The sequence below is a fragment of the Opisthocomus hoazin genome, chromosome 5 (assembly GCF_030867145.1).
Source record: "Opisthocomus hoazin isolate bOpiHoa1 chromosome 5, bOpiHoa1.hap1, whole genome shotgun sequence".
Lineage (NCBI taxonomy): Eukaryota > Metazoa > Chordata > Aves > Opisthocomiformes > Opisthocomidae > Opisthocomus > Opisthocomus hoazin.
In genome coordinates this window covers 15,917,227-15,939,849 of record NC_134418.1, presented here as the reverse complement: position 1 = coordinate 15,939,849, position 22,623 = coordinate 15,917,227, and the positions used below count along the sequence as shown (strand labels likewise).

General features: G+C 41.0%; 1 protein-coding gene across 1 annotated transcript in view; it reads left to right on the top strand.

Annotated features, from left to right (window-relative positions):
• The window catches only part of CLNK (cytokine dependent hematopoietic cell linker), a 40,009-nt gene that overhangs the window by 16,586 nt on the left and 800 nt on the right, over positions 1-22,623 (top strand). Inside the window, exons 7-16 of the mRNA XM_075422082.1 lie at positions 159-187; positions 527-546; positions 2,017-2,145; positions 5,690-5,717; positions 9,276-9,294; positions 10,422-10,497; positions 11,689-11,729; positions 15,721-15,854; positions 16,232-16,309; positions 16,440-16,595. Coding sequence (XP_075278197.1) covers positions 159-187; positions 527-546; positions 2,017-2,145; positions 5,690-5,717; positions 9,276-9,294; positions 10,422-10,497; positions 11,689-11,729; positions 15,721-15,854; positions 16,232-16,309; positions 16,440-16,595 — 710 coding nt within the window. The remainder of the gene's footprint in view (positions 1-158; positions 188-526; positions 547-2,016; positions 2,146-5,689; positions 5,718-9,275; positions 9,295-10,421; positions 10,498-11,688; positions 11,730-15,720; positions 15,855-16,231; positions 16,310-16,439; positions 16,596-22,623) is intronic.

Sequence of the window (22,623 nt, the reverse complement as noted above, 5' to 3'; positions counted from 1 at the left end):
CTACTGGCCTCGTGCAGAACAGCTAACAGAAAATACGCGCTTCAGTGACCTCTGTCTCAGGTCTAGGCTGTTGACTTGCCTCCATTCCCACACATAACCACCTCCCTGTGAATTATATGGGTAGCACTCTAGTAACAATTTTTAATAATTATTTTTAGGAGAAAGAAGGAAAATACATGGACCCCAGGTAAGCAGAATCTCTCCATTAAAATTTTTACAGGTCACTTTGCCATTTAATATATTTCTAAAAGCAGGCTGCAATTTTGCTAGCACTAACTGGAGGATAAAATAACTCATATCTGCAGTCCTACAATATCTCACTTAATTGCATTCATGGTTTATGCAGACATCTTTACCCCTCAGTGATTTTAAAATGGCATATTAAAGTATGATGTTATGTGCTGTAGAGTACATAAACCCTCCGACTCTCGACACAGGCATGTCTGCTTAATCTAAACTCTTTACATTTCTTTTAGTAAAACCAGGTAAAAAGCTTACACAGATTTTTGCTTCCTCTGTTTTCCAGGACCCGGTGCCTCCCCCACGGTAAGATCACTTAGGAGATTGCTTACCTGAGGTCCTCAGGGAACTCACTGCTAATGAACGCTCACATCCATCTCCACCGCTCATGGTAACGAGATGATCGGAAGCAAGCCAGCATCCTTGTACTACCTGGCGCTGTTTGGACTTTTTTAGGTTCTGATACGAAATTAAGGAGAACAAAACATGAGCTCTAAGTGTTCACAGCAGGAGTTCAGGCCTGCATCTTCAAAATCAACTTGGCTGAGCCTACGACCAAGTCAAAAGCCTGAAATCTTGCATCTCGTTCAACCTAGATATAAACTGTTGGGGAAATAATGTTCCAACAATTTGTATTGCTGCTGTAGGCTCTGTTCACCGTGATAATATTGACTTCATTGCCTCTTAAATCTGACATTTTTTTTCCTACAAATCTAAATCATGTCCATAGAAATCAACTGGAATATTGCCACTTACTCCCACAGAAGATGGACCAAGCTCAATTCCACAAATATATTTTTCTATGATATGCTCACAAACAAAAAATTAATCACTTCTTGATCTTTTCAAGCCCATACAATAACCACTACAATTAAGACATCCTTCCAAAAGGTCATCTGGGATTGACAAACTTATTCCTCCATGCCTACTCTGACTGCCAGAAAAGCTATAAAGAATATTAAAATATTATTAGCATTACAGATTTATTCAGATTAATCCTTAAGTTAAAACATAAAATAAGAGCATAAAAGAACAGTAGAGCTTCACAAATTCAAAACTGTAAAAGCACAGAAATAAGAACATTCTCATTCCATTATTCTACAAAATTTCACTGCTTGTTTCCGTTTGTATTACAGTGGCCAGAACGGTTCTTAATTTTCTCACCTGACTTAATTTTGGTGTGTACCATGGAAAGGCACAAGGCTCCCTCCCCAGGAGCCCACTGCTGAAGGGCAGGTCATCAGCGCAGCATGGATGCACCTCCAGTTTTGCTTACCCAAGCTCTCCTCGCCACAGCTCCCAGTTGGAGCTGGGTTGTGACTGGCTGGTCTCGGAGCATGGGCAGAACATGCCCACATTCACCAGAAAACACTGGGCACGTGTCAGCTGTGAGTTTCTGGGATAAAGAGTATTTTTTCCTGTGTGTCTGAACTGCAGTGTGTTCCCTGGCTGGCCCTTACACACACCCATATCTGCCCAGAACTATCAACACTGGAGAGCTGTACTTGCCACATACTGATGAAGCGCATGAAAGCGGTGTTAAGTGGCATGTACCAGAGTACAGTAATGTCTTGCAAATGTAGAATACTATCCAAAATTACTATTGCTATTGAAGGGCTCCAAGAAGCTCCTGGACCTGAACTAAGCTCAGCACAAATACATCGAAATGGTCTTGGAAAATTCCAGTGTTTTACTTCCTGAGCTTGCACTTGCAACACAGTCCCTGTGCCTCCTTATTCCCTAATAGTTCTTCAAATTCTCCTTTGCCTTCTCTAGGCCTCTGAAGACACTGCCAAAGCAGTATCAGCCGCTTCCTGCAGAGCCGAGGACAAGCAGCCAGTTCTCTCACACGAGGAAAACGCTCAGCCAAGCTCATGCCTTTCCAGTATCAGCAAAAGTCACAAGGTATGGGTGCATTCCTCATTCCCTGAGAATCAAAACACTCTCCCTGGTCAAACCACAAAATTTTACCTCCATCGCACCTCTGCTTTTACTTAAGGACAAAAAGTTGTTCTTTGGACAGCTGTGAATAATTGAGAGAAGTGGTATTTAGTGTAATGTGACACTAGCATTTTTAAAGGAAAAAACTGCCAAAATAGTGGTAAAGAAGTGAAAGACTAGAAAAGTAGGCAGAACTTTCATGAACACTTTAAGGCCTTTCATACTTATTCTTACTAATACTTAGAGGTTTTTCAGCCACTTCTAAGTAGAAACAATTGCACTTGCTTAGAACAGTTGGTGAACCAAGTGATGGGGAAACACACTGACCGCACCAGAGACACAAAAATACACTACACATCCCAAGGACGTTACATTCAGCAAAAGAAATGACTAATCTGTAGCCAGAAGTCTTGCTCCAGCCCATGAGACTCAAGAATCCAGACTACAAGTCGCTTCTTGTGCTCTTCACCTTGCCCTCCTCAATATATGACACTCCTGTTCATTCAGTATCCTGCCATGGAAATGCAGATGAGCGCCGTGTCCCGAAACCCAAACCGCTTGTGTCCAGCTGTAGGACCAAGCATACCCGCATGTCAGGTTATGAGGCTGGCTGCTTTTTTCACACAGCACACGTATCTAGTCAGATGAGTACGTACGCACGCTGCTCGCTGCCATGTAACCAGATGCGTCTGTGCTCCTGCTGTGTGACCAAAATGCCCACTCACAAACAGGGATGGGGGGGACACAGGCTGGGCACAGGAATGACACACATCCAGGGCCACAGGGTAGAACGCTCAAATGCTTCTCGACGAAAACCTATGGCAGGCAGAAGTTTGGGCACAACTGAGCTGTGTCACAGAATCACAGAATGTTCGGGGTTGGAAGGGACCTCTGTGGGTCATCTAGTCCAACCCCCCTGCCGAAGCAGGGTCACCTACAGCAGGCTGCACAGGACCTTGTCCAGGCGGGTCCTGAGTATCTCCAGAGAAGGAGACTCCACAACCTCCCTGGGCAGCCTGTTCCAGTGCTCCGTCACCCTCAGAGGGAAGAAGTTCCTCCTCATGTTCAGACGGAACTTCCTGTGCTTCACTTTGTGCCTGTTGCCCCTTGTCCTGTCGCTGGGCACCACTGAAAAGAGTTTGGCCCCATCCTCCTGACACCCACCCTTAAGATATTTATAAGCATTTATTAGGTCCCCTCGCAGCCTTCTCTTCTTCAGGCTGAATAAGCCCAGCTCCCTCAGCCTTTCCTCACACGAGAGATGCTCCAGTCCCCTCATCATCCTCGTAACCCTCCGCTGGACTCTCAGTCCTGTCAATCCTGTCCCTCCTTCCATAATTAGTGTCAATTTCAGTTCATCAGGATGGAATTTTGCTTCATTTTACAAAGGTCACTACAAATCTCATGGGGGAAAGAAAAAGCTAACAAATCAGCAAAGTCATCTTCTGCTTAAAGTGAAGTATATACTTAAGGAGCAAGCTCCAAGTACGGGATTTTTTTTTCCTGAATGGTGCTTAAAATGGATTAGGTTCCAAAAGCTGTTGGCTGTTAAGACATTTTATTAATATGAAGCAGCTTCATATTCAGATGCATGACCTGACACATAGCTGAAAAGTTCCAAATCCCACGACTGATCCCCTCCCTGGGTAGGGCAGCACATACATTGAAAGCTCTGTGAGAACTGTTATAAGCTGTGTTTGCCAGCAGACATCAGTATGCAAAGCACTTGGATTTGAAAGGTCCTATTATAAATGTGTAATATAAATACATGTCATTTCTTATGCTAGAATTAAAAAGCAGCAGCAAAAATCATAACCACCGAGCTCCACGCTGCAGTTATAGATACCAAAATATTTCTAGAAAGTTTGGGTATTTTTAATTGCACTAGATTTTTTTAATCACATGAGTAAGAGACTAAGACCACACATGATCTAGGGAATGCACTTCACAAATTTCCCACACAAACGATCCACTCAAAATATTTCTCGCTCATCTTCAGTCCAGTCACAGATTTGCAAAGAGAAAACATACATACAAGGTGCAGTGTGGAGGAGTACGCCGCTACAGCCGTTATCTGCTAGACTGTAAGCAAAGCTGTCCAGCTGCAGATGTGATTTAGCACTGCAAGTCCTGTTTTCCAACAAGATTTGGAAGACTTGTAAAATTAAACACATCATTATTTATACACTCTGTAAATAGCCTCATAAAAAATACAGGCATGTGCAGGATCCTGGAATGTATCTTAGAAGTGAGGGAGCATGAGATTTAAACTTCTACACGCCTGTGGTGCGCAGGCCATGTGAGTGGCATATCCCCTTGGGGAGGAGGCCAGCCCCACAAGCACACCTCTATTATCACTTAACTTTACCATGCGCCCAATGTCTTTGAATATAGGCTTTCTCACGTCAAGTAACGACCTTGAAGACCAAACTAACAAATCGCAGAAACTAACACAAAAGCAACTATCCAAACCCAAAACAGTTCCTCTCCTTTCTTTTAGCCTCCCTGAAATTATCCCCTAACAGATCATTCCCAGATTTCTTGCCTCTTTAACCCTCCATGCTGATGTTTTCAACACAGGCACAAGGAAGACACCCCTTCTCACTGACCAAGTGTTAAAAAGTAGTTCCCAGGGTTTTCTATACCATGTCTTCCTTTTGCGTTCTCTCTGACTGATTTAGCAAAATAGCTTACTGTCATATTTTCTGAGTCCAGGAGGTAAGCTAAGCAGGGACTAAATCCTGGAGGCTTCAAATAACTATCGAATGCCTATCCACAACTTACTTTACTGAAGAACTTCTAAAATCAGGTCCTCTAAATCTTGTATTATGAGATACAAGCTGCTAAAAAGCATGAGTGTTCATGAAACCCAAGATATCTAACAAAATATGTCAGACTTAATACATTGTCTCTTTTGGGGGAGAATATTTTCTGATGATCCTTTTCAGGAAAGGAAGATATTCCTGTTGATCAGGTATATCAGGAGAAAGCAGAAAAATACTTAAACAGCTACTTGAATCAGGACCATGAGGAGCATTCTCTGTTTCTCTCTTCCTGGTTTGCAGCTCCTTTCCTCTACACCTCCCATTCTGCCTCTACGAATGTTTCATTTTTGAAACTCTTCAGTCTTCAAGGAACTCACCTCCATTTATAGCTGACTTTAAAGTTGGTAGTAAGACTTATTGGCATGAAAGTGTTGCAGATAGCTGATAATCATTCACATCTCTTCTTCCTTCCTCGCAAAATAAATCCGTAACAAAGACTTTTCTCATTTACCATAACTAATTCAGTGGATGCTATTCTTTTTTATGGAAGTCCATAACATTCTCCTGCAAATAATTTATGTAAAAAAATAACTAGCCTCTGAATTCCTACAACAGTAATAAAATCTTTCCCTTGCCAAGGGCTGTTAATTTTCAGTGATGATGTAATCAAAGTACTTAAGTACTCAATGTGATTTTTATTTTATGGTAATGAAATGTTTTGCATATAATTCTTTTTTTTCCAGACATCTATCTGTTAAGGAACCAAATGAAGTAAGTAATCATCTTTGTATGTATTAGGACCATAAAAACCATGCACACTCCATGTCTGCATAGCCTCTCTTGCAACAGTATTTTAGCCTATTAGGCAAAAATATTGCAAGAATCATACTAGCTTTGGGTCATAAATGTATCTGTCTTTAATGTCTGTAGCATTTTCAATGCCGCTACTCTCTGAATGGCAGGTAAGTTCCTGAAGTTGCTAGCAGAAATAAAAGCATACATACAGTGCAAAGCTACTTTCCCAAGTATCCACATAACAGAGGTAAGTGCCAGATGCTGCGGACGCCTGTGAACGGTGAGCAGCAGGAGAGACACTGTTTCAGAGAAACAGAGACTCCACATAGAGTTTTAAAAGCAGAAAAATAAAATTATATGGTCAGAGGAGTGTAATAGTATCATGATGATGTAAATACAAGGCCACGTCAAAAATAAGATGACTCTTTTCAGTAAGATAAATAAAAATTGACAGATTTTATACAGAATAGCTTCACCTATTTCCCAGCTTCCTTCTCCCTCTCCTCCCCACCCCACGGCCTCCCACAAGCCCTGCAAAATCCGCCACCCCAGACAAATGGCAGCTATGCCTGCAGAACACCTCTGGCAGTAACTGAGGGGTCTGTCACGCTGCTGCTCTGGCGCCTGCGTTGTCTTACAGCTTCCCCCGGCCGAGCCCCTTGCCACCCTCCCCAGCGAGGTGGGGACCGCAGCCACAGCGATGCACAGTCCTCGCCGCCCCAGAGCCCCGCGCAGCCCCACACAGCGCAGTCCACCCGCCCAAGCTCACACTCTGCTATGTCCCCAAACCTCCTGAGACACGGGCGGCTCGGTGAGCCCCAGTGTGTCCCCCAGTCCACCTCCCACTGGCCCCATCCTCCAGCTCACTGCCCACCTTCCACACGACCGGTCTGCAGAGCTCCACCAAGCACAGCTCTAGGCTCCAAGCACTGCTCAGACCTGCGTGCTCTCAACACCGGCAACGCTGAGGCAGCAGCTCCAAGTTCCCCTGTTTGACAGACGCTAAATGGCTCTTCCCTTGCTCCCCACACCTTCAAGGTGACCACCTCCTCCCAGCACGGCCGCCTGCAGCCCTACCGCCAACCAGCCCTGCACGGGCTGGCCATGTCCAGAGGGCAGAACCTAAGCAGCAATGCTGTGAATTCACTGGAGGCACATACACAGCAGAAAGCAGTCACTTTTTCACAGAGAAGACCGGTTAAACAAAGTGGTTGGGTTGGGTTTTTTCCCAGATTCCAGTTTCAAGAAGTTCCTTCACTTTCTACTCAGGCCAATGAAGTAAAGCAGAGGAAACGGGTTTAGCAATAAAGGAGTTTAGTTATGACAAATGGTTTCCTCTAAGTTGTATTACGAGATACAGTCCCTACAATAATGCAGAGTGTTAAAGGATGTTTGTAAAATTGAGAGATATAACTTATGGCATTTTCTATTTCTCACTGCATGTTCTACTTACTGCACTAATATGTGTCTATTGTATTGGTTTTTACCTCATTGCAAGGGAACAGAGGAAAGGCAGGCATCTCTATACTAATTCAATCCAGCCATTTCCTATCACAACGGGCTGCAGCACAAATGTATAGACTGGTCTAGCTCTAACTTTCAAATCCTCTGAGTTTTTCTTTTCCACAGTTCTGAATGGGAGCCTGTCCCAGAACCTCAATCCTCCCACGGTTAGAAACTCTTTTACTTTGAAAGATCATTACAAAACACGGTTTGATTGCAATCTCGTAATTAACATTTAATGCTAAAAAATTAGATATTGGCAAAAAAGTTAATATTTTAACACAAAAAGCTTTGTCTTATGCTAGATACTGACTCATTGCAAACCAAATATGAAAACACCCCCATCAACAATAAATATCTTACATCTGTAATTCATATTTCTGGATAGGCACTGTACAGCTACACAAATACTGCAGCTCCTAACAGGCTCTTAGTTTGGCTACATCCTAAGGAGAAATGTTGTATAACTTGTAACGTGGAAAAGATAAAATTTAATTTGGATCACTTCCCATTCATCGAGTTCAGAAGATATAAACAGCTTCAGTGTGACCTGGAGATGGAAAACCAGTGTGCCACGGTCTGGGTCTCAGACACCACATGGCGGGCCAACAGGCTTTAGAGCAGGACTGCCCTTCACTGGGACCCAGACAGGCCGTAGGAAAGGGTCAAGAGGAGCCTCCTGAAAATGGAAAGGACAAATGCAAAACCCTGTCCAGGGCTGGACTAACCCCCTTGCCAGCAGCTCTGCTCAAAAGGGGGGGGACTGCAGGCTGAACAGGAGCCCCTGGTGTGTCCTTGGTCACCACAAAGGCTAACAGCCTATCGAGCTGTATCAAGAGCAGCACAGCCAAGAGATGAAGGGTAGGGACTATTCCCATTTACTCATCACTCACCAGACACCGCACAAGGCTGCTGCTGACAGAGGAGCAGGTCAGCGGCGCGGTCAGGGCGTGCAGAGAAGTGAGGCTGACAGGGCTGGGCACCCTGGGCTGGAGCAGGGCAGCTCTCAGGGAACCCAACAGCAACCTGCCAGCGCCCATGAGATGATCACCAAGAAGGTCGAGCATGGCACTTCACAGAGGGCACAGTGGAAGTGTAAGAGGCAATGGTCCTGTAAAGAGGTGGGCTGCAATCAGAAATGAGGAAGAAAAAGTAATGATGAGAGTAATTATGAGGCTGTTGGAACAGATTGCCCAGAGAGGCTGCGAAATCTGTGTTCTGGAGGTTGTTCAAAAGGTCTGAGCCCTGGTCTCATCTCACAGTTCACCGTTCTTCAAGCAGGAGCTTGGGCCAGAGACCTACCTAGGTCCCTTCTGACCTGAACGAGACTACAAATTTTTAAGTAATGGCAAAACATTACTGGGGAAGGAATTTATAGGGAAGGCTCAAGATGCAACATCTACAAACAGTAAAACATTTTTCTACTTAATATTTATGTATTATAGTCTTGTGTGTATCAAATTAACGAAATAATTACTATTCCTGCATGAATCAAAATAATACAGAAATACAGTGAAATTTCATGCGTCAAACTTGGGTCTCTAGACACCTGTCTATCATTCACTCCTTTGTAACACAATATGCTGAATTAAGACTCTCCACAAAGTGATTTGGAATGAAGTATCCGCCATGACAGTAATAATAATCATACTGTCAGTTAAGGAGCCTGAAATAACTGATTTTGATCTTTGGCTAGTGTATTTCCAGTCAATCAAAATCAATCTCTTTATTTAATACAAGATCAATGAAGTAAAACAATATTGTAAGTTAAAATGATGCACAATAGCCATCACAAAATGGTGATCGTTGCAGTAATCCATATGTTCATTATAACCCTAAAACTTCAGTTCTCATTGTTGCCAGTGGACTGAGATCAGCGTTCAGCTTGAGTTTTTGAAAAAGCAATCAGGTATTAATGACTGAATATCTATAAATTGTTTTAAAATTGAAAGATAGTTGGGTCTGTTGGGGTACGTTCAAGTTGGTAATCAAAAGAAAAATATTTACTGTCTATGTTATCATTTTATATAGGCACCTGGAACAGAACAAGGTTAGTATTTAATAATACAATACTAATTTGTTGCCTTTCCTTCATATTCCAAGAACAAAATATTCTATCATTAAAACTCCAGCTGAAGTAACCAGTATAGGAACCTGACACCTATCCTGCTATGTAGCATCAGGCTGCCTGGCTCTATATTTAGATGAGTAACTGACATGTCCCAGGTATGTGTCTGCAGAGAGCAAAGATTTACAGTGACCTCAACAGTTATGGAAGATGTTGCAGAAAAAAAGGAATTTAACTTGGCATTAACTACAGCTATTTGGGGAACCAGGGTATCACATCTGTTCTAAGCAAATCAAAGTCTTAAATGTCCTGGGGAAAATAATAAGAGTGTTGGAACCTAAAAAACTGAGGGATGATATCCTGAAAAGACTGGATTTGCACAGAGAATATTTCCCTTCTCTGTATCTTGATCCTCTCCCGTACTTTGAGGGTGAGAATTTTGAAACAAAGATTTTTAAAAGCTTTATGTTTTTAAAGCTATAAAAAGCAGGGTTTAAATAAAAAAAAAACGTTTTAATAACATGTCAATTCTTTAGATGTACATACAGCTTGGAAAAAACAGCTTAAGCCATTCACTGTGTATGTATGCATGAAGATCCATGAAAAAAAATGTTACTCTGAAATACACTGAGGAAAGACACAGGCTACATGATTTTTATGCTCTTTACACCTCTTTGTTAACAAAGTTCATAATTTCCTCTGGCATTTCCTTTCATGGATTAAGGCACAGCTTCCTGACTTTCAGCTAGAAATAGTTTTGACTGCATTACTACATTTAATGCCTACCTATCCTGCCCTATAAAAAGGATTTATGGATCCTCTGTATACTTCTAGGACACCATTCTGCATTATTTACCATTAAGTGAAGCCATATTTGGCATCCGCAAAACCTGTAACATTCACCACATAACATTCAGTACTAGTATAAATGTTTCCCACTGAAATCATTAGCTGACTCATTTAAGCCAGACTGATTGCAGCCTATTTTCTACTGAACTGCCTCCCCTCATACCTGAATTTAATTAAGTTAATTTATTTTATGGTACTTGCTAGATACTGTCAAAGCTACACATAAGAAGAAATAATACATTCTCACTGTTTATTAATAGCTACAGATTCGGGGAAGAAATCTGAACTATCTTTTCGAGCACAACAGTATAAACCAAAGCTTCATCCTGAAGCCAGGTAGGAATAGAAGAATTTCATGAGTTTGTACTTGATGCTTCAAGGACTAAACATTCTGCGCTAGAAAATTATAGTTCACTATGAAATAAAAGCAAGATGGTATCGCCTTCTGATGCCGTGTAGTGATATATTATGTTTTGTCCTGACACATGACAATAACAGTCTTTGGGACTTGCTTTCAAGCTGTTCTCATTGCACATTCAATTTTTATCTTTAATAGCATCCTATTGTATTACATTTTTGGCTTGCTTTCTGTGATAGCGTATTAAATAAACTGTATAAGGAAGCTCTACCATCTCCAGTCTCAGCATTTCCTCTCCCACTTACTTTCTATTTTTACATACAACGAATACACACTTGGCCTTCCAAAGGCCAGTTCTTCTGCCATAGAAATCTGCCACAGTTGTCCCTATTCTTCTTTTCTACCCTACACAAATCGTTCTTTTCTTAATGTGCTTTAAAATCTATATCCTCCTAAAGTACTCAACAAAAAACAAAAGCGTAGGATGAAGTATAGGAAGTATATGAATGATCTCACATCTTTCCTAGACAAATACCGAATCTCCCATCTAGCCTTGTTTACAATGATGGCATTTCTCCAAGACAGAATTATTGTCTGGAGTAAATGCGACAGTATTTGTGAACTCTAGTATTTTGTTTCTTCTTGTGTGGTATCAGTGGCTCTGTTATGTGAAGTTATTTGGTCGGTGCTCTTCCCAGCGTAACCGTTCTAATTACCAGCACAATAAAATACCAGCTGGGTACTCAGCAGCAGTCTAGAAAATCAGAAAGGACAGGCAACAACTGCTCCCTGGGTCTTCCTACAGAAGGACTGGGAGCATCAGGTGAAATTAGCAGGGAACCAGCTCAAAACGAACAAACAAAAATTGTGCTTTGCTATACGTGCAGTTAAAATGCGAAACTGTAGCAAAGACTCTTGTGGAGAGCAAAAATTTATATAACTTCAAGAAGTGGCTGGTGATACAGTGGAAGAGAAACATGTCAAAAGATGCCAAATACAAAATTACCAACTGAAACTCAGGAAGGCCAAAGCTGCAATCTGCAGAGGAGCAAAGGGGTATTCTGGGGAAACACAGCTATGCATTGCTCTCTAATTTGACTCTTGCTTAAATACTTGCCACTAACAGAAATATTTTTCTGACATTACTTTCATTCATTGCTTTCTCCTAGGCTTCAGTGCACATGGAACTCTAAAAGCATTTGCAACTCAGGTAAGAGTCAGAGATTGCTTTGAAAACTAAATCAGGCAGCGATAAATAATAAGGAGAAACAGATCCCCGTTTCTACATGTGTATGTCTGCACTGGGGATTTTCAATGCACGGAGCTAGTGCAAAAGGATTGTTAAAAAAAGCAAGCAGAAAACAAGCAGAACAATAGCACAGTCAATAGTAGTGAAGAAACAAGCACAGTCACTCACTCGGCTATACCCCATGCCTGGTTCAAGCTAAGAAATGCCCAATCTAGCACGCAAGCGCTAAACCACTGCAGACCCTCACACCCAGAAAAGGACGGGGATTTGGACAAGCCCCTGAAGGACAAAGGGGAGAGGAAGGGAAAGCAAATCGAGCATACAAAGGGACACCCACAGAGAAAAAGCATGCTGTGAGCACAACAGTCCCCGCTTTTCCAGGCAGAGATGCAATCAGCTGGGCTAAATGCAAGCTACAGATGCTCAGGACATTACAGAGCAGCTACTAGAGGTTTAACGTCTTTGTGTAAGCAAATACACTGATCTCTGCAGAAACCGCTTTAGATTTATCCCAGACTCCTAGAGAAAAGGCCTTGTAGTTGCCATTATCAGACAGGTCTTTCAAGTTGTTATGTTTGGAAATAGAACATCCCCTGGACTGTGTGGTTTTACCCAAGGGAACATACTGCAAGCCAGTATTACCACTGGTAGGGTGCCCTGCCAAGAAATGGCCTGCAGTACGGCTTGCCCAGGAACCGTGGCAATGACCCTCGCTCATTTTCCCTGGATTTCTTTAAGATTCCCAGAACTGAATGCAACACACAAAAGCAGTATCGCTTGATTTATATGCACACTGTCTCCCTCATGCTGAAGATGATACTTCTACAAATGCTACTAAGCTGTGTTAGCTTTTTGCTATCATATCACATTGTATCTGTTGTCCACCATCCCCTCTACCTAATTTCTTTTAGAAAAATATGGCTTCATTAGTATTTAACTCAACATTTCTATGTGGCTCATCCCTACCTTTCAATATAGTTACACATGCTTTAGAAAGTATTTTCATAAACCCAAAAGACACAGAAAAACACCCCAGCATCAATTTACAGACTTTTGAACAGCAAAATCCCTTTATTAGCCAAACTTCATAGTAATAATTGTGTAAACAAAAAAAACCACCATTCTGTTGTGTATATAGGATTTCTTTTCACAGAAATCTATGCTAAAGATAAAAGATGCTATAAAGGAAACTGATATGTGTATCTTTCATTAACAGAGTATTTGATAAAGATGTGTATCTACACCTTAGATGGAGTACATCTAAATCACATGACCTTGGGCTTTCTGGTTTTTGGAATGTCATTAAAATGCACCACCCATGTTAGCTCATGCTGTATCTCCATTCCTTAAAAAGAGAGTTCGTACCTTGGGAGACCCAGGGGCTGTGGGGACCAAGGAGCTATAGGAATCATCCATGCTAGTAATTTCCTACTGTCCTTGACTACACTTGCTATACTTTTATATATTCCCTTAACTGCCTCTGCAAATGCCCTTTTGTATCAAAGCCCCTAAGCTGTGTCAAGAACCTACAAGTTGCATAATGTCAATTTATGGTAAAAGCAAATAAAACCAGGAAGAACATATGGACTGCATCATTTGTTCAGATAAAGTAGGATTCACCTCAACTTTGGTCATTGCCAAGCTAAACAAGCCCACCCCCCTCAGCTGTGTTTCACACGCTGCAGCTCCCTGGCTCTGGTGCTGGCCTTCCGCTGAACCACTTCTGATTATGAATATCCTTCTTGTGCCTGGTGAGCAATTCCACATACTCTCCCCAAGATACCTACTAAAAATCTGTCTTTACAGAATCCACAAAGCTCACCTACGTCTCTTGTTTCCTGCTGTTCTTAGGAGTCTCTCAGTATTTTGCCTCGGTGTCCCACTCCCATCTCCACTTCGGACACTTCCTATCATCCCTACTACTGCTCTTGGTCCTTCAGGCTCTCTGGGACAGCACAATCTCTTTTTCTGTCTCCAAATTCCTTGCCCTCATGAAACAACAGGGACAGAACAAGCAAGTGGCCTTTCCCCCTGCTATCCTACAATTTCCTTTCAAGTCTGTGCTTGGATTAAATATTTTTAAAGAAGAAATAATAATTATTAAATTTATACAAATATCCTTTTTCATCCTATGAAAGTACATATTTCTCTCCCTGATATTTTTTAGCTTATATTGTCGAAAACAAATGATTTTCTGTTCAAAAACCTAAAACATTCTTCTTTAATTTCTCAGCGAGCTGTTGTTAACTCCATCCCAGTCAGACCCAGACCACAAGCATTGCAAGAAATTTTTCCACTTCTTGTCCCACAGTTTAAGACATACCAGAAAAAGAATTCTACAGAACATGCACAACACCGGTCACAAAGCAAACATGGTCCTAGCAGTGGGGTCTCTTTTCAAAGATAAAGTACGTGGGGATAGCCACCAAAAATGCAATGTGAACCCAAATGCCAAAATCAGGATCCAGTAAGCTGAACAGTGACATATTCACATTCTGACAACTCAAACTGATTGCAGAAACACAATGTAGATGTCTGGTCCCAAATACTTTGAACAGTGATTTCATTCCTGAACAGACCAATTGCCTGCTGAAGGTCATTGCTGTTTGTCTACTGAGATCAGTGTATGTTGTTCTACTGTCTTAAAAACAAACATACTGCTGTTATAAACCAGAATATGATGCACGTATGCATGGAACAGGGAAACAGTGAAAACTATTCTTCTTCTGTAAAAGAATGTATTCCAGGTCGTATTTCTTTAATATTCTTTCTTTAATATTCTGTCATATGCTATGTATGGGCAGAAAAATAATAAACCGATAAAGCACAGCAATAGATAAAACATAATGAAATATCACTTTGGCAAACAGTACTGCCTCCTGTGACAGTAACCAGAAGGAAAAGATGGAAGCCATCGATAATCACGTTTTTCTCATTTACTCTTACAATAGATACTAGGTCATTTCTCCCATCAGCATTGCATGAAACAAACAAAAAATGCTTTCTGTTGTAGAGCAGGATATGATGGGGTTTATTCTTCAATTAACCATTTTTTCCCCATGTCATGTACCTGCAAACCGCATTTGATCCACACATGAAAGCATTCTACTGCTTTACTCAGGCTGTTTCTGCCACGTCCTCATCTGACTCACCCTGCCCGAGCCTCCCACACTAACCCACACTCGGTATTCCTGCCCCACTGCCTGCGCTCGCGCAGCTCCCCAGCGGCGTGGTGAGCTGGGTCTGGCTGGTTGATTGGTTTCCAACTGCCTCAGCTCCCTCAGGCGGCCGCCTTCTCAGAAGCGCAGTATGGAGCAGGAACAAGCAACCGGGGACCACCACCTTCACCCTTTTCTTAACGCAAGAGCAAGCTCCCTTCTTGGTCCTAAATTTACTAAATGAAAAAAAGTCACAGAGCAGGCTGAAATTCATCAACACGGCAGAAACTCTGAATCCTTTAAGGTTTCAGCAGCTTGGTGAAGACAATGCTAGCTGGCAGTTAGATAATAAGGCGCTTTAATATGATCCAACATAACAGCAGCTCTGATCCAACACAAACACAAGGGGCTCGAAAAGTGAAAGTAGAACAGAATGAACTGTTACGCTTGCCCCATATGTATTATTTCCTTTAGCATTTGCTATTTTATTAATAGTATATCTTTAATATTTTGTTACGTTTGTGTGTGCAAGAACCTGGCAGAGTGATGTCAATTAAACAGGAAACTGATGTGTTAGATCTCTTGCAGCATGAATCTGAAATCACTGGTGCTGCACTAGCACAAGACCACTCATAACTGACAGCTCTAAATTTTAACACTTAATATCACAGTACTGTATTTCTAAACTGTAAATGCTATTCTCAGACTTACTAATTAAAACTGATAGGGTAAAATGAAACTATAACTTACGTTTAAAAAATACAACTTTTTTCTTTCTGAATATGCTTTTACAGGGTTCACATTAAATGCAGAGAATTTGTCAGTGAAGAGGCCACCGTCTCCTATGCCACACACAGAATGCAAAAATAAATCAAAACAATCACTTGTAAAATGGGAAATGGAATCTCTTACCCAACACACTGAAAAGGTAAAGAGTGCACGCCTTCATAAGGGGACAGCTTTTTAGAAAACAGCATTATCACTGTAGGGCACACATACACCATAAGGACTGCTGTTTACTGAAAACATTTCCCTAAGAAGTTCAATGGTCTGAAAGCTGTGCGTATTCAGCACCCATGAAAACAGTGCACTGTGAGCTCTGGAAATCACGGGTAAGAATTTACATGTCTAATTTGATTCAGATTTCCCAACAGAACTTCTCTATACAGACGCATTACAATTGCTTTTATAAACTGTGCTAAATTTGCTTTAAATGCAGATTAGATATAATCTATTTTCACGGGCTTTCGCTTCTGCCAGCTGTGGTTAATTTCTATACACTGATTAGACTATTTTAAAATTAAGGATTTAAACAAATATGAATGGTACATTGGAGAATATGATCGCCATGAAGTAGAGAAGGCACTGTTACAGGAAAACACTGTAAGTATAATTTACCTCGAAACTTGTGGTGTAAACTTTTGGAGAAAGTGTCTGTAAACTGTCCATGATGGCTTAACAGTTCTTTTGTGCACTAACCATACAATACATAATTTAAATTTGTGGCACACAGGATGAGACGTTCTTGGTTAGAGATTGCTCAAAGAAATCAAACGCTGAACCGTATGTTTTGGTTGTCTATTACGGAAGAAGAGTATACAACATTAAAGTACGTTTTCTGAAAGAGAGCCAACAGTACGCCCTGGGAACAGGGCTCAGAGGAGACCATGTAAGTAAAATCCCATCTACTGTTACAGCCTATTGCTTTTATGTTGCACTTCACAAATTCTTAATACTAGAGGTTAGTTCTAAACTCCCCCACATAAAACACTTGCTGTTTCATTGAAAACTGAGTTTTCGTTTTAAGTTAAGTTGCACTCAAAGAGCTGCGGTCGATGGCTCAATGTGCAAGTGGATATCAGTGACAAGCAGTGTTCCTCAGGGACCAGCATTGGGACTGGTGTTGTTTAACATCTTTGCTGGTGACACGGACAGCAGGATTGAGTGCACCCTCAGCAAGTTTGCCAACAACCCCAAGCTGAGTGGTGTGGTCAACACACCTGAGGGACGGGATGCCATCCAGAGGGACCTGGACAGGCTTGAGAGGTGGGCCTGTGCAAACCTCATGAGGTTCCACAAGGCCAAATGCAGGGTCCTGCACCTGGATCAAGACAACCCCCAGTATCAGTACAGGCTGGGGGATGAAGGGCTTGAGAGCAGCCCTGCTGAGAAGGATTTGGGGGTGCTGGCTGATGCAAAGCTCAACATGAGCCAACAATGTGTGCTCACAGCCCAGAAAGCCAACCGTATCCTGGGCTGCCTCAAAAGCAGTGTGGCCAGCAGGTCGAGGGAGGGGCTTCTGCCCCTCTGCTTTGCTCTGGTGAGACCTCACCTGCAGTCCTATATCCAGTTCTGGAGCCCTCAGCACAGGAAAGATATGGACCTGTTGGAGCAGGGCCAGAGGAGGGCTGCAAAGATCATCCGAGGGCTGGAATACTTCTCCTATGAGGAAAGGCTGAGAGAGTTGTGGCTGTTCAGCCTGGAGAAGAGAAGGGTCCGGGGAGACCTTAGAGCAGCCTTTCAGTACCTGAAGGGGGGCTATAAGAAAGCTGGAGAGGGACTTTTTACAAGGGCCTGTAGTGACAGGACAAGGGGTAATGGCTTCAGGCTGAAAGAGGGTAGATTTAGATTAGCTGTAAGAAAGAAATTCTTTAATGTGAGGGTGGTGAGGCCCTGGAACTGGTTGCCCAGAGAAGCTGTGGATGTCCCCTCCCTGGCAGTGTTCAAGGCCAGGCTGGATGGGGTTCTGAGCAACCTGGTCTAGTGGAAGGTGTCCCTGCCCATGGCAGCTGGGTTGGAACAAGATGATCTTTAAGGTCCCTTCAAACCCACACCATTCTATGATTCTAAGTTTCTTTTACAATACTCTTATTTCAAGAATGTCTTGAAGTTTCAAGCAACTTCAAGATAACAATTTAAAACTGAATTTTACGTACCATGCTCAAATTCAGACTTAAATCAATGTGAAAACTTCCTAAGTGCTTATAATACTTTTACCCACTCTAAGTAACACCTGCAATGTAAAAGGGAAAGAAAAGTCCTCCCTTTCCAGGTATACATGTTATTTTAACATATTATTAAACTTGTTATAATATAAGTAGGTATTTTAAAATATACACAACTCCATATACCTGGCAGCATGGCCGGCTACTGTTATTGCTGCATAATGTCTTCTCGTCTGTCTCTCATATAGCAAAAGCAGAACCAACATCTTTTTTAAAAATGATGACATAGGACAAAAGTTGTCAAGGATATTCAGAAGCAATTAAACCACCTATGTCCCCACCAATCAGTCTTTCAGATATGGTAAATTTCAATTAGAAAATCCCTTTAGATTAGCAATGCTTTTTTACATAATTAAATTCAATTACATTCATGATAAGACCCTAATTCTTATTCTACCCATATAAATATCAAATACTGTATCTGCATGTCTTTCACATAAGAAAAAAATAATATTAAACTGAAACAGTCATCCCTATAAACATGTGATACTCACAAAAGAAATTAAAAGAAACTTAAAGAACGCTCAGCTAAGCATGAAATTCAGCATAAGGGAGGACCAGCTGCAGCGCAAAAAAGCAAAGCAACAAACTACGAGGGTTATTAGCTATGTAAATGACAGACAGAAATCCAACTAAAGTGAACCAGCAAAGCCGTTGTAGCTGCATCTTTAATTAAATCCTTTTCACGTGTGTCAATACTTTCAAAACTTCTCTTTTCTATATAGACTTAAAAACAATGAAATCAAAACTGACCCAAGCTAACCTGAGAAATTCAGCAGGTCCAAGATTTACATTTGGATTCTTCTAAGAAAATGTGGGATAGGACTCATGAGCTTTCACAGATGAGGGGCAAGGTTTACTTCAGGAACACTGGTTTAATAACAAGGAAAAAAAATCCTCCATTGTTCAAGCACACCGAAACAGTTAGGGAAGCAGAAGTGTACACCAAACAGAGAACTGTACTGCAGGTACCAGCACCCTAGCATTGCTGTAGTGAATTTCTGTAGTCTTCAGTAAAACATCATCTGCACTTCTGAACTGAACCTCCCAGATAATTTCCTGGAGTTTTAGCATGACTTAGGAGAAAGCAATTTTATGTTTCCATGGTTCTTACATTGTTTAGTTTTCCTGTAATGGCCCTGATAAAAAAAGGCTCAGATTACAATCAATGACTGACTAAAAAATAAAATGGAACTGAAATATGGTACACTACAGAATAACATAGTACATGTATGGTACATTATAGAATAAAGACATAAACCAAAATTTTCATATTTAAACACATATAACAATTAATGCAACTAGAAAATTACCTGAGCAATACGTGAATAATTTTTACTGAACTAAAAGGAAGGAGAGCACAATCCCTCCCATCTCAGGAAATACCATGTATGTGTATTTCATATATATATTTAATACCATATATGTATGTTTCAACCTGTACACAGGAAGTTCATATCTTAAACAGTGGGTCTGGACTGACAACAGTCAGATTGGAAACTTACAATTCCAGAATAAGTACTCCAATCATCTAGTTAATAACCAACAGAATACCTAAGGCTTGGCTTTACCAGGCCAAATCTGTAATCACGACACATTACCTTAATCCTTCTTGTTTAATATTGAATATTAGTTCTCTTTAATTCAGAAATCCTCCCGCAGATCAACTACAACAGAAAAAAATCAGAATTGTTTTGCTAGTCAGCTATGTGTAGTACCAGAGAGCCACAGAGACAGCCTCCCACTCCTTTGCATTATTCTCAGCAACAGACATGAAAATAAAATTAACACTGGACTGGGGATGAAGCGCATGCAGTAACAGACAATCAATGGCACCAACCTTGCTCAGCAGAGCTCCTTCCACCTAAGGAACTCTGAAAGGATTCCCCAAAAATGCTCTTTCTTGAAAAAAGTGATCTCAACTTCTGCAGCTGGCTTAAGGTTCTCATCTCAGAAGGGTGAAAACAATTTGTAAGGCTGTTAATTACAGAAAAATTGCTGCCTGTAATTTTCCTATGCCTGTTAAAAAGCTTTCCAGAGTGCTCTGCATTGTCCCTCCACAGGGAAACCCTTTGTTACACCACATTTTGCAGTATGCACTGCAGACAGACCAGCTGCTTTATCTGAAGCTGAATATTCCCTTTTCACCAGCCAAAGAGAAAGCAACCTAAACAACAACGAACAGGTGCAGACCCATTACATTTCTCCCCAGTTGTTCATTTTACTCAAAGGCTCAATCTTACTGATTTTCTGCAGCATGTTTTCACTTCTGGATTAGTCTATCTCCATCCACTAAACATTTGCTTTTTCTTACATACCATTATTTAAAGCTTTCCCTTGTACTTCCCAGTATTGCAACTGTTGATTTTTCATATACAGTTTATGAGTTGTTAACACTTTGTATGATCAAAAAAATTTTTGATAAACAATTTTTTAAGTGTATTTAATTGAACTTTCATGAGTGCATCATTACCACTCATATAACCTTAGAATGCCTTAAGTGGGGAAAAAGCATGGATCATCAGATTTTTGTTTATCTTAAAAAACTGTTACTTCTATGTCAATGTGATGATCAAGGGCAAATAACTGAAGTCCTGGGCAGCTAAATTAGTATCAAGCTGGAATACAATGAATACAAGCAGAGACAAAAAAAACCCAACACCACTGTTAGTAGTACTGTATCTTTTGCTAGCAATTTAGACACACCTGTTCACATATTCATATGTATTTCATACATTATACTGAGCTCACTTGGCTGCTGCCTCCCCCAATTCCAGTCAGTTTTCAGTATTAAAGATCTGGAGATACCTGTAACACTGCTTCTTTTCATGTACACAGTTCTTTTGAAGACAGAGATATCAAAACCTTGCCCACACTTAAAGCTTATCATGACGCAAAAACTAAATATTTTTCTTACCACCTTTGCAAAACTAGCTCTACCACACACAAAATACATGTTTTTAGCACGTCTGTATCATCAGGCTCAACTCACAATGCAAAAACTAAAAATCAAAGGCAGGAGTAGGCTCCTCTTCAACTGTTTTATGCAGAAGCTTAGAGCACAGCCCAAGGTGTATCTCTGGGTCTCGCTGTTCCGGCCACGGATATTTTCTGCATCCTTACCACTCCATACCACTATTTGCAGCTGCCTCTCATTTTCAAACCATTGGTCATACAAGTCATGTCGATTCAACGCAGTTTGTTTCAAAGTGAGTCAAATGGTTCAGCTCCCACTGCCTTCATCAGCCACTATTCAGGCCTGACTCTATTTAGAGTAAACGAGGGAGCGCTTTCACAATGCCTTCCACTGACAGCATTATGTCAAAAGTTACTGCAAGGAAAGTGGGCACAGTGGACACCTGTCAGAGGATGCTAATACTTTCAACTAAGACAGACGTTTCCAAGGTAAACATCTTGTCCACAGCTTAAATGACAGTTCAAGGATGAACTGTTCTCATTCAGGATGTGCAACATGTAGTCCAGAGTCCTACCACCACCCCAATGCAATTCAAAACTATACCTTTCACAAGCAGTCTTTCAGACTCTATTCCTATCCCCCCAAAGCTGTTTGGAGACCAGCAGATAGGACATTCCTAAGACAGCAAAGATCAGTTTGAGTCCCTTCAGACAGTGAAGCAAAATGATCAATTCTGAAGTATTGAATTTTCATCATCCTTATGTCTTCAGGTGTCTTTACACCTAACAAAGTGTGCAGTTCCATTAAAAAGGGCTAAGGACTCAAAATTACAGACCGTGAGTGCTCATCAGCATGATGTCTAAGTCAACTTCATGTTCTAGCAGCCAGGAAGAGATTCAGAGGTTAGTATTTTAAATCTCACTAACTCAAATAAGAGTACAGGATGAAATAAAATACGAAAAAAGATCTAAGTAACATCATCTGAGACTTTCCCCCATTACCAAAGAGCTACAGGTTAAAGGCGCAGTGACGAATAATGTCATGTTAGCCAAGTGAAGTCAAGCTAAATTTCCAAAGCAGATGAACAACTACAGTACGACGTTTTATATTTCCAACCAACAAAAAACATTAGGAAATAGGAAAAGAACTGGTGCTGATAAAGAATTAGTTTAGAATAAAAAAAGCTAAGATTACTTTGGTATGGTATGAAATACAAACCACAAGTTTGCCTAGATTTCTAGCAATGCCTTGATAATAATGCAAACACAAAACAGCAAAGTGGAGCAAATGCATACAAGTAAAAATTATCAAAACAAAACTTTAAAAAATTAGAACATTGGTTTCGAGATCAAAGAATTTCCATCTTAAAATAATACGGGAACAGTTTCATCAAATCACAGATTTAATCAGATTCTCTTGTTATAAACTAGGTGTAGATCAGGCGGAGATGACAGAGACTACCATGAGATACCATCATGTATACAATTAATGCCCATACAGTAAATGTGATATAATACAGATACAGGATAGGTATTAATGTCACAGTAAGCTTGCATTACTGTGTACAGCTCTACTGATTTAATATCAATGAGTCCAAAGAACAGCTCAAAAGGAGAAACACTGGTGTGATGACAGCTCAGTGGTGTGATGATGAGAGCTTACAAGTTACACACAGGGAAGAGAATGATTTAAACTGAAGGACTCCCAACCATTGGAATGGCAAGATTAAGCCACTCCCACCAGGACAGATGAGGACAAATACCTTGGATAACTTT